At 41.5% G+C, this 13,507-nt stretch overlaps 1 protein-coding gene across 2 annotated transcripts in view; it reads right to left on the minus strand.

The window, feature by feature from the left end:
• DPP4 (dipeptidyl peptidase 4) overlaps nucleotides 1–13,507 on the minus strand; it is a 91,259-nt gene that overhangs the window by 8,681 nt on the left and 69,071 nt on the right. For both annotated transcript variants that reach the window (XM_083348523.1, XM_083348524.1), the window contains exon 23: nucleotides 12,402–12,466. In XM_083348523.1, coding sequence (XP_083204649.1) covers nucleotides 12,402–12,466 — 65 coding nt within the window. The remainder of the gene's footprint in view (nucleotides 1–12,401; nucleotides 12,467–13,507) is intronic.

A 13,507-nucleotide genomic window follows, 5' to 3' on the forward strand; every position in this document is an offset into this window, starting at 1 on the left:
AATTTCCACCCAGCATGGTTTTATTTCCTTAAGAAAATAAGGAGGAATTCTTGAAATGGCAATCAAGTACATGACCATTCTTTTAATAGCAACATAGGGAATGTGCTCCCCAACCTGGAGAAAACAAGACAGAATTTTAGAGCCTTGGTGGAGCAGTGGGCTAATGCCTCCTTAAGTAACACCAGCTGCCTGCAATTATTGCAGGTTCGCATCCCACCAGGCTCAAAGTTGACTCAGCCTTCCATCCTTCCGAGGTAGGTAAAATGAGGACCCAGATTGTTGGGGGCAATAAGCTGACTTTGTAATAATGCCGCTTGGGGGGGGGGGCGAAAGCCCTAATAAGCAGGCATATACATAGAATGAAAGCTATTGCTAAGCACATTTGATTTGTGCTTAGATTGTAAGCCGCCCTGACTCTTCGGAGAAGGGCGGGATATAAATGGGATTAAAAAAATAATAATAATAAAAATAATTTTGTAAAGGAGCTTCTGCCTATACCATTATCTATGCTAGAAAGGTTTTTGCACCATAGGAGTATCAATTAAAGCGAAATAATGAACCTCTAGCACTGTTACATTGATTCTGTAGATTGTTCAGAGCTGACTGCCTTTAGAAGGAAGGAAGGAAGGAAGGAAGGAAGGAAGGAAGGAAGGAAGGAAGGAAGGAAGGAAGGAAGGAAGGAAATATCAGGATCTCTGAAAAGTGAGGATATTCTGAGGAGTTCTTTGAAGAGATGAAAACTTGGGCCACTGAAAGGGGAGAAATCTACTCCAAATAATATCTTAAACCAAGAAGATTTTCGTTCCTTGCTACTTATAACATGAACTGAATTAAACATTTCTTCCTTCAGGGCATTCACAATAAGTCTCTTCCGTATCTTCATCTCTCCCTAACTTTCAAATTCTCCCATTTAATCCTCTGAGTAACACACTGGAAACCTTTAGCTTTTGGGTACTGGCAGTTTCAACGTGGACACTGCCAGCAACGAACGCCATGCCAAGAGAAGTCGACTCCTGGCAAAAAGGAAGATTACACAGTCCTCTGGAGCCATCTGTGCTGTGAAGCTGCAGAGTGACACAGTGCACCCAGAGCACTAACATTTCAATCTGTAGAAAGTGAAGAGACTTCCAATTCCATAAGGGCTTTGTGGATCTGCTACTCTACAAAGTGACTTATTAGAGCCCAAAGTTATTCAGCAAGCAACCTTCCACCCCAAACATAGCAAGCACGGATGGGTAGGGTAGAATAAAGATTTCATAACTAGTTGGATTTAAATGAGAGTGTTTTACTAAAAACCCAGACAACTTTCTAAGTTTAAATCTCTCATAGACTTGAGAAAGGGTCAAGGGCCAAACTGTGACTCCAGAGATTTTTCCCTGGAGACTGTAACAATTTATTTCCTAACTTGATAAAAACAATGGACGAGCCCTGGATCAGGCCAAGTTCACCTCACAAAGACTTTTGACTCAACTGCTTGGAGGAAAGTCACAAAAAGGACAGGGAGAAATAGCTGCTGCCCACATTTGAATGAGTTCTGTTCAGGACTTTGAAAGCCGTTTAAAAATAAATAAATAACAGGAACAGCACCACTGAGGGCAGGGAGTTCCAACAATTAATTATGAATGTGTAAACAAGTTCTTTCTTTCGCTAGTCCCAATTTTCCCCACATGTTCTTTCATGCCATGATTCTCCTCCTGTTAAAGGGAAGGGGGGGGAAAGACTGTTCAATTTTTTTTTACATTATGCATGACTTTCAACACTTCACCCATCATGTCTTTTCTTTCTCATCTTCACACCAAGCTTTTTGTTTTGCTTTTTAGAGACAACCATAGGCGACTACTGTAAAGGAGGACCTTCAAGTACAAGCTACAAGTTTTACACGATATGCATTTTGTTGCGCTTTGCACCCCGTTTTGAATGTCCTTTTCTTTGCCTTTTTTTAGCTTGCAGGACTATTTCTTTATATATATATATATATATATATATATATATATATATATATATATATATATATATATATATATATATATATATACACACACACACACATACATACACACATACATATACATACATACATACATGCATACATACACACACACACACACATGCAGTGCTTTTGCCGGAACTCACACATGTCATACAACCTGCCTTGCCTACCCTACAAGGTTCCATCCAAAAAAGGTGCTGGAACTCCGTTCTGAGCGTTCTATGACAAAAAAGCCATATATATAAAACTATCGCCAAAATTGAACATTTTAACAACAGAATAATCAGAGAAGCCATTGAGATAGAAAAACGCCCCCACAGCATAAACAAATGAGATGATACCTCTCGCCTACCAACCATTTGGAAACCCGCCTTGATTGACAGACGAGTCCCAACCACCAAGAATGATAGACCCAAAGTCATGATAACACCACATGACATCACCACCACACAACCATTCAAAAAGCAAATCCGAACCCACAATGATAACGAGGCACAACCACAAAACAGAAACCTAACTACAGCTGCAACATCAGCCACTTTAAACCCCTCCAAACCACACAATAAGCAAACTGACACCCACTATAAAAACATGGCACCACCACAAACACGAAGCCGAACAAAAGCAGCACAACTCACCAGCTCAGGTCTAAGGCTGGCAGCTGAGACCAGCCCATCCACTCAAAACACCCCCCCACCCAATCAGAACACACCCACCATTCAAAACACACTCCCACCCAATCAGAACACACTTACTCCCCTACCCAATCAGAGCACACCTCCACCCACAGAACACACCCCCTCTGGCAGTTTAAAAAAGAGGAACAAACAGCCACATGCTTCTCCCAGAAGAAGGAAGCAGAAGCCACCAGCCTGATGATGACGGATGGGATTCCGTCGAAACGTCGCCCCTACACTTTTAGTTCTACGCGGGGAAAAACCCAAATAACCAAAGATCCATATACGAACACCCGCGAAAACCTCAGAAAACAAATATCTTACCTCTACGGGGAGGAAATCCACCAGCTAACTAGGACCTATGAAAAACTTGAAGTACGAAGAGCTTCCATTCTGTGTGACCTCACATTCCTACGCAACTGCCGAGATCAAAATTTAATCCCCACATCCTTCCAATTGAAATTCCACTCCAACTCTGCAGCCATCAAACGCATCCTGATAAGAACTGAACTGGCCCTAATCAGAAATGAACACACAAAAAGATTCCTCCTGGACCGAATCAACAGAGACCTCCTCACACTTCACCTCAAACTCAGCAACAAGATCCACCCCACACTTTGGGACAAATTCAAACAAATCGCTGTCTGGAGAGCTGAAACAGAGACTGCGTACAAAACAGACACACACACCAATAAACTCCGAAGACTAAAGGAACGCCAGAAACAAACCCCTCCTCTCTCACAGCAACACATGAAACAAACTGTGCACAACATCTCAGATAGGATTCTCACCAAAGCCGAAACCAACGTCCTGTCTAAAGGATTTAATTTTGCAGTCGCTCCCAAACACATTCCCACGGAAACCATTATATGCGGAGTCGAATCCATCCTGACCAAAATTAACCCTGATGACGCCAACAAAATCAGACTCGAAGTGACCAACATCCTCTGCACCAGCAAACCACCCAAAAGCAACTTACCCAAAGAGGAACAGACAGCACTACTTAACCTAAAAAATGACACCAGCATAATCATTCTGCCAGCAGACAAAGGCAACGCCACGGTGGTAATGAACTCATCTGACTACCATACCAAATTATCCAACCTACTCCGAGACTCCACATACAAACTCCTCAAGACAGATCCCACCACCTACCTGGAAAAAACCACAAAATCCAAAATAAAAGCCACCCCCATCAGTGAAGAGATCCAGAAAACAATCATTCCCAGAGAAAAATCATCCAGATGTCCTAAGCTCTATGGTCTGCCCAAGATACACAAAGAAGGAACCCCACTCAGACCCATAGTCAGCTCCATAGGCTCACCTCTACAAAATCTAGCCAAATTTCTTGCCAAACAACTACAGCCTTACGCAAATTCCATCACCTCACACATACAAGATTCATTCCAATTCATAGAGATCATAAGTAAACTAAACTTACAGCCCTGTGACCTACTTGTGAGCTTCGATGTCATATCCCTCTTCACCCAAGTGCCAATCAAAGAAGCCTTGACAGCTATCCTAAATAAATACAACCCCCCAAAACACATCCTAGATCTGACCAACCACTGCCTATCTAACACACACTTCATCTACAATGGACAAAGATACAAACAAATGGAAGGAGCACCCATGGGATCACCCCTTTCACCTGTCATCGCAAACCTCTACATGGAACACTTTGAAACCCTCGCTCTAGAAAAATCCAACCACAAACCCAAACTCTGGCTCAGATACGTAGATGACACCTTCGTAATCTGGCCACATGGCAAAGAAAAACTGGTTGACTTCCTCACACACCTCAATAGCCTACACCCCAAAATACAATTCACCATGGAAACAGAAGCTAACAATCAACTTCCCTTCCTTGATGTCTTAGTCTACAAGAAATCCAACGGCTCCCTAGGACACACTATCTACCATAAAAAAACACACACAAACCGCTATCTGAACGCACTCTCACACCACCACCCAGCACAGATCAACTCCGTAGCCAAGACACTCATCTCCAGAACAAAACACCTAGCTGACGAACAACACCAAAAAACCGAACTACACACTCTCACTAATGTACTAACAGCCAATGGATTCCAAAGAAACACGATTACCAACTTAATCCGAAGAGAGACACCCACAAAAACCCAAGACAGAGAACAAGAAAATGGCAAAGCCCTCTTCCCATACTTAAAAGGGACCACAGACAGAATCAGCAAGGTCCTCCAAAAACACAACATCAAAACAGCATTCTACACAGACAGAAAAATATCCACCATCCTAAGAAACCCCAAGGACATAATTGGCTTAGAAAACCAAGGAGTATACGAAATCCCATGCACCACCTGCCCCACCACATACATCGGACAGACCAACAGAAGAATAAGTGCACGCATTGAAGAGCACAAAAACTCACTCAGAAAAGGAGAACAAACTTCATCCCTGGTCCAACACTTTGAAGCCACGGGACATGAAATTGATTTAAAAAAAACCAAAACTATCGCCAAAATTGAACATTTTAACAACAGAATAATCAGAGAAGCCATTGAAATACAGGGAGTGCAGAATTATTAGGCAAGTTGTATTTTTGAGGATTAATTTTATTATTGAACAACAACCATGTTCTCAATGAACCCAAAAAACTCATTAATATCAAAGCTGAATATTTTTGGAAGTAGTTTTTAGTTTGTTTTTAGTTATAGCTATTTTAGGGGGATATCTGTGTGTGCAGGTGACTATTACTGTGCATAATTATTAGGCAACTTAACAAAAAACAAATATATACCCATTTCAATTATTTATTTTTACCAGTGAAACCAATATAACATCTCAACATTCACAAATATACATTTCTGACATTAAAAAACATAAAAACAAATCAGTGACCAATATAGCCACCTTTCTTTGCAAGGACACTCAAAAGCCTGCCATCCATGGATTCTGTCAGTGTTTTGATCTGTTCACCATCAACATTGCGTGCAGCAGCAACCACAGCCTCCCAGACACTGTTCAGAGAGGTGTACTGTTTTCCCTCCTTGTAAATCTCACATTTGATGATGGACCACAGGTTCTCAATGGGGTTCAGATCAGGTGAACAAGGAGGCCATGTCATTAGATTTCCTTCTTTTATACCCTTTCTTGCCAGTCACGCTGTGGAGTACTTGGACGCATGTGATGGAGCATTGTCCTGCATGAAAATCATGTTTTTCTTGAAGGATGCAGACTTCTTCCTGTACCACTGCTTGAAGAAGGTGTCTTCCAGAAACTGGCAGTAGGACTGGGAGTTGAGCTTGACTCCATCCTCAACCCGAAAAGGCCCCACAAGCTCATCTTTGATGATACCAGCCCAAACCAGTACTCCACCTCCACCTTGCTGGCGTCTGAGTCGGACTGGAGCTCTCTGCCCTTTACCAATCCAGCCACGGGCCCATCCATCTGGCCCATCAAGACTCACTCTCATTTCATCAGTCCATAAAACCATAGAAAAATCAGTCTTGAGATATTTCTTGGCCCAGTCTTGACGTTTCAGCTTGTGTGTCTTGTTCAGTGGTGGTCGTCTTTCAGCCTTTCTTACCTTGGCCATGTCTCTGAGTATTGCACACCTTGTGCTTTTGGGCACTCCAGTGATGTTGCAGCTCTGAAATATGGCCAAACTGGTGGCAAGTGGCATCTTGGCAGCTGCACGCTTGACTTTTCTCAGTGCATGGGCAGTTATTTTGCGCCTTGGTTTCTCCACACGCTTCTTGCGACCCTGTTGACTATTTTGAATGAAACGCTTGATTGTTCGATGATCACGCTTCAGAAGCTTTGCAATTTTAAGAGTGCTGCATCCCTCTGCAAGATATCTCACTATTTTTGACTTTTCTGAGCCTGTCAAGTCCTTCTTTTGACCCATTTTGCCAAAGGAAAGGAAGTTGCCTAATAATTATGCACACCTGATACAGGGTGTTGATGTCATTAGACCACACCCCTTCTCATTACAGAGATGCACATCACCTAATATGCTTAATTGGTAGTAGGCTTTCGAGCCTATACAGCTTGGAGTAAGACAACATGCATAAAGAGGATGATGTGGTCAAAATACTCATTTGCCTAATAATTCTGCACTCCCTGTAGAAAAACGCCCCCACAGCATAAACAAACGAGATGATACCTCTCGCCTACCAACCATTTGGAAACCCGCCTTGATTGACAGACGAGTCCCAACCACCAAGAATGATAGACCCAAAGTCATGATAACACCACATGACATCACCACCACACAACCATTCAAAAAGCAAATCCGAACCCACAATGATAACGAGGCACAACCACAAAACAGAAACCTAACTACAGCTGCAACATCAGCCACTTTAAACCCCTCCAAACCACACAATAAGCAAACTGACACCCACTATAAAAACATGGCACCACCACAAACACGAAGCCGAACAAAAGCAGCACAACTCACCAGCTCAGGTCTAAGGCTGGCAGCTGAGACCAGCCCATCCACTCAAAACACACCCCCACCCAATCAGAACACACCCACCATTCAAAACACACTCCCACCCAATCAGAACACACTTACTCCCCCACCCAATCAGAGCACACCTCCACCCACAGAACACACCCCGTCTCGCAGTTTAAAAAAGAGGAACAAAGAGCCACATGCTTCTCCCAGAAGAAGGAAGCAGAAGCCACCAGCCTGATGATGACGGACGGGATTCCGTCGAAACGTCGCCCCTACACCTTTAGTTCTACGCAGGAAAAAACCCGAATAACCAAAGATCCATATACACACACACACACACACACATATATATATACATATATATATACACACATACATATATATATATATATAATATTATAATATATATATTAGTTTTTATAGGAGTCAGAATAGGGTGGGGTCGAGATTGGGGTTAGGGTTGGGGTTTTTACAAATAACATTTTCAATATTTAGCAAACAGCATAATGTCTGGGTTCACATGTTTAAAGAAAAAACCAATAAGTAATAGTTAATTATCATAAACAATATGTTAATTAATCACTCAATTGTCTTCTTGCTAATATATATTCAAAGTTACATATCACATTCCTTTCTCTCTAACTCGTTTTTCTAGCCATTGATAAAAATTATCCCATGTTCTAAAATACACTGAATCTTCTTTCTCTTTTATCTTTAAAGTCAATCTATCCATTTCTGCACACTCTAAAATTTTCTTAATTAATTCTTCTTCAGTTGGTAAATTTTCATTTTTCCAATATTAGGGAAATACAGTTCTTGCTGCAGTTAGTAGGTGTAGAATGATAGATATATAGATAGATGATAGATAGATAGATAGATAGATAGATAGATAGATAGATAGATAGATAGATAGATAGATAGATAGATAGATGTTGTTAGCTGCGAAGTCGTGTCCGACTCATCGCGACCCTATGGACAACATTCCTCCAGGCCTTCCTGTCTTCTACCATCTTCTGGAGTCCATTTAAGCTCACGCCTACTGCTTCAGTGACTCCATCCAGCCACCTCATTCTCTGTCGTCCCCTTCTTCTATTGCCCTCGATCTTTCCCAGCATTAGGCTCTTCTCCAGTGAGTCCTTCCTTCTCATTAGGTGGCCAAAGTATTTGAGTTTTAGCTTCAGGATCTGGCCTTCTAAAGAGCAGTCAGGATTGATCTCTTCTAGGACTGACCGGTTTGATCGCCTTGCAGTCCAAGGGACTCGCAGGAGTCTTCTCCAGCACCATAGTTCAAAGGCATCAATTCTTTGGCGCTCAGCCTTTCTTATGGTCCAACTTTCACTGCCATACATTGCAACTGGGAAGACCATAGCCTTGACTATACGCACTTTTGTTGACAGGGTGATGTCTCTGCTTTTTAGTGTGCTGTCTAGATTTGCCATGGCTTTCCTTCCCAGGAGCAAGCGTCTTTTAATTTCTTGACTACAGTCCCCATCTGCAGTGATCTTGGAGCCCAGGAAAACAAAATCTGTCACTACCTCCATTTCTTCCCCATCTATTTGCCAGGAATTGAGAGGGCCAGATGCCATGATCTTGGTTTTCTTAATGTTAAGTTTCAACCCAAGTTTTGCACTCTCCTTCTTCACCCGCAACAAGAGGCTCTTTACTTCTTCTTCACTTTTTGCCATTAGATAGATAGATAGATAGATGATAGATAGATAGATAGATAGATAGATAGATAGACAGACAGATAGATAGATAGACAGATAGATATAGATATAGACATGGATATAGATATAGATATAGATAGATATATATAGTCTTTCTCATAATTTGCTCCTATTATTCCTAACAAGAATAATTCTGGCTTAAAGTCTATTTTTTTTAGTAATTTTCTCCAACCATAAATGTATTTTGAGCCAAAATCTTTTTGTTTTAGGGCATGTCCACCAGATATGGTAATAAGTACCTGGTCTTTGTTTGCATTTCCAACACTTGAAGGATTTTTAAACAGTACTATTTCTGAGGGGTGGTAGCCAGAAAGGTGCACAGTATTTCAAGAGTAGTCAGATTATAGAATTCTATAATGACATTAAAAAAGAGTTAAAGCTTTCCCCTGTCCAGTTGTGTCTGACTCTAAGGGGCAGTGCTCAGCTCCTAGTTGAGGGAGCCAGCGTTGTCCAAAGATGTTTCCGTGGTCATGTGACCAGCATGACTATATGCTGAGGCTCATGGAACACTGTTAACTTCCCAAAGTGGTACCTATTTATCTACTCCCAGCGGTATGCCTTTGAACTGCTACGTGGGCAGGAGTTGGGCCAGGAATGGGAGCTCCCCCTGTTCTGCGGTACTTGGGTCTCAAATGGCCAACCTTCCAGTTGACAAATCCAGCACTGTAAACCACTAGGCCACCATGCTCCCTGCATAATGACATTACAATGGCAGTTTTATTTCCTGTCTGAAGGGAAAACTGGCTAACTCATTTGGACCCACTCACAAACAAGATCCAGGCTGCCTGAGATGGTCCCATTCTGCCTTCACTATTTTGTGAGGTGGGCTGGAGTGAATGAATGGGACTGCGCTCTTCTAGGTTGCAGCAGTATTGGAAGTTGGGACATGAATACAGGTGACTGTGCAGAACTCCAGATTTATTTATCTAATAGATTTGTGTACTGGCCCATTTGGGTTTTTAAGGGCTGGGGTTTGTTTGTTGGGTGTATCTTTGTGTCAGTTTTTGACTCCTGGTGATTGCCTAAACAAGTCTCGGCACTTTTCCTGGCAAGGTTTTGTTTTTAAAGTGGCTTGCCAGGACCTCTGTCCTAGGGCTAATAGAAATTCACTGGCCCAAGGTCTCCAGCTGGCTTTGTGCTAAAGCCTTGGTGGAGCAGTGGGCTAATGCCTCCTTAAGTAACACCAGCTGCCTGCAATTAGTGCAGGTTCGCATCCCACCAGGCTCAAAGTTGACTCAGCCTTCCATCCTTCCGAGGTAGGTAAAATGAGGACCCAGACTGTTGGGGGCAATTAAGCTGACTTTGTAATAATGCCGCTTGGGGTGTGTGTGAAAGCCCTAATAAGCAGGCATATACATAGAATGAAGGCTACTGCTAAGTTTGTAAAGCCGCCCTGAGTCTTCGGAGAAGGGCGGGATATAAATGGAATTAAAATAAAAATAAATAAAATAAAAATAAAGGTGGGAATAGAACTCATATGTTTCTAGTTCAGTGCCTTAAAAACTACACCAAACTAGTTCTCAAATTTCAGAAATCCAGATTTATTTATGATAATGATTTGTATGGCTGCCCATCTTAGGTTTTTTTTTTAAGTTCTAACACATATTATCTCGTTGTCAAGCTCTCATTTTCATGATTATGGCTTTTATTTATTAGAAATGTAGGCCTTTTCTCCATAATTCACTCTTCCCTGTTCCCTCGTTAAACCTGAACAGCAGATGCCCAGTAGCAGCGTTTGTTACATGGCTGCTTCTTCATCAAGTAGCAACTGGAGGAGCAGATATAGGATAACAGGTCTCAGCAAAAAATTTCTGCCTTTGTCCACAGTGGATTTTGTGATGTATGTGGTCAGTGTGTTAATTCAATTGCATATCTATTTCTGTTTCAAAACAAGATATCTTCCACCCATTTTAGATCTCCTGATCAGATGTACACCCTCAATATTCAAGGTACTAGTACTGGTGTTTAAAGCCCTACATGGCAAGGGTCCGGAGTACCTCAGGGAACACCTGCTGCCGGCATCAACTTCCCTTCGCCCTGTGCGTTCCCACAGAGAGGGCCTCCTCAGGGAGGTCCTTCTCTGTGGGCGCTCCGGAACTATGGAATCAGTTACCGGTAGAGCTCCGGATGGCGCCCGATCTGTGCTCCTTTCGCCGCGATCTCAAGACGTTTTTGTTTGCACAAGCCGGCCTGGCCTGATGGGGGATTGGTGGGGTTTTTTATTTTTGTATTTTTATTGCTGTATTTTTGTTTTTTTATAAATGTAGTGTATTAATTGTTTTAATGGGCAACTATTTAATCTTCTTTTAATATTTGTAACTTTGTATTTTATTCTTGCCCTGTGAACCGCCCTGAGTCCTTCGGGAGAAGGGCGGTATAGAAATATTAATAAACTAAACTAAAACTAATATCCATTCCATTCCTTTGGGCTTAGTTTTTGCATACTTCAACAAGTGTTCAAACCCTGTAGATATGTCAGAGTGCATGAATTTTTATTATGATGTAATGGAAAAATAGAAACAGTATGCTTAGAATCCTAATTTACTATAAAGTACTTTTTGGAGCAAGGGCATCATAAATGTGATATGGAAGAAGCAGAAACATGCACACAACATACTTGAGCGCAAAATGTACAGATATGCACTGGCATGTACAGACGCTGCAATAGGAGATATAACAGAAGATGTGCTTAAAAGCAAGGTTAGCAGAGATACATCTCAGGCTAATATTTCACTGCTCCTGGAGACTATACCACCATTTCAATGCAAACTTCAAAAGCCAAAGAACAAATGCCTAAATCTGTTTCAGTGGAGAAATGCCACAGATTAAGAAAGAGGGAAGAAAAAGATGTTTTCATGAGTGTCTGGTCAGATCCATGCAACCACATTCTTGTGATAAATGTGCCAAGTGACATAATGTTAAATAGGGTTTATAATCTCTGGGCTGCAAATATTCAGATTACATTAAAAACTGCAAAGTACAATTTGCTGCCACCTAATGGTTGTCTATAATAGATTATTGCAACACAGAGACTGTAGACAAGAGTGTCTAAAGAACCCAAATTTCTACACAAGGGTATATCAAATAACATACCAAATTCATTTCCCTAATAAGAAACAGTTTCACAAAAGATATTTATAAATATTTATATTCTAATAGGGAACAGATGGAATCCATATTCCAAACAAATGCAGTCACCTAACCTCTACAGTATAGCAAAACACTGTAAATAATTTAGGAAACATCTGGAATATATTAGCAACACTCAACCGAAACTGTTAGAGTATTCTTCACCTAGAACAACTATTGCTTCTGATGTCCTAAATAAATTACCATATAACCACTTCTTTATAAGTAGGATCGAAAGGGGGGGGGGCGATTGCTATCACAGCTTACTTCTCACATTCCCCACATGTTCTGTAGGACTTTGTGTGCGTGAGTGTGATCCAAAATTGACTGTAGAAGTGCAGGGAAGAAGAGGTGAATGGAAATCAGGTTGAGTGAGATTCAGCTTGCACTGTTGCTTTCCTTTTGTGCAGTAAGTATGGAAGACATCTCCTTACCTCATAGAAATCCAGGTTATCATTTTTTTCAGGCAAACCCATGTAGCGTTCAGTATATATAGAATCTAGGATGAAGGAGAACACAGAAAGAAGGCATTGTGCAAGATCTATAGGGTATGCTTACTTATTTAACTCCAGTGTGCAATGGCATCTATTTACCAATACAGGTAAAGGTAAAAGTTCCCCCCGCACATGCGTGCTAGTCGTTTCCGACTCTAGGGGCCAGTGCTCATCTCTGTTTCAAAGCTGAAGAGCCAGCGCTTGTCCGAGGACGTCTCCGTGGTCATGTGGCCGGCATGACTAGACGCCAAAGGCACACGGAACGCTGTTACCTTCCCACTGTAGTGGGCCCTATTTTTCTACTTGCATTTTTACCTGCTTTCGAAATGCTAGGTTGGCAGCAGCTGGGACGAGTAACAGGTGCTTACTCTGCTACGTGGCACTCAGGATACGACCCGCCAAACTGCCGACCTTCTGATCGACAAGCTCAGCATCCTAAACCACTGAGCCACTGAGTCCCTATTTACCAATATACTGAGTGCTTTGTTGTGTTAAGTTTCCCCCAAATTTACTGTTTTCTTAATAATAAGCACTGAAGAATCACATTTTTAAATATTCAGCATGCAGTTGTCCATAGCAACAGCATTATTAATTATTCTCAGCAACCTTATGCCAAAGTAATATTATTCTCTGATCAACTGGAAAGAAAATGGAAGTTTTACTAAGTCTGTTTCTCTGGCTGAATGGCAATAAACTAAGGATGCTATGAAAACAGGACTATTTGTTTTAGGGTCATTAAAACAAACCATCAAACTTTTTTTTATTTTTTCCCCCTTCAACATATTATTTCATTTTAAGCATTTTTTAAAAATAATAATAAGAATAAGAATCCCCAAAGAGCATCTGGCAATGTGTGTGATGTGTAGCTATGTTTTTGGCTGTCCCCAGGGTACCCTCATCAGTAACCATAAAAAAAAAACTAGATGATTTTTCAATCTCCCCAGACCCTTAGTCAGTCCTCACCCATTTTTAGTTTAAAGTAATAATTAAGGTGGGAAATGTGGATTTATTTTCACATCTTCCCTGGACTCTATCTGCACTTCCCC

This window comes from Vipera ursinii (assembly GCF_947247035.1).
Source record: "Vipera ursinii genome assembly, chromosome: 1".
NCBI lineage: Eukaryota > Metazoa > Chordata > Lepidosauria > Squamata > Viperidae > Vipera > Vipera ursinii.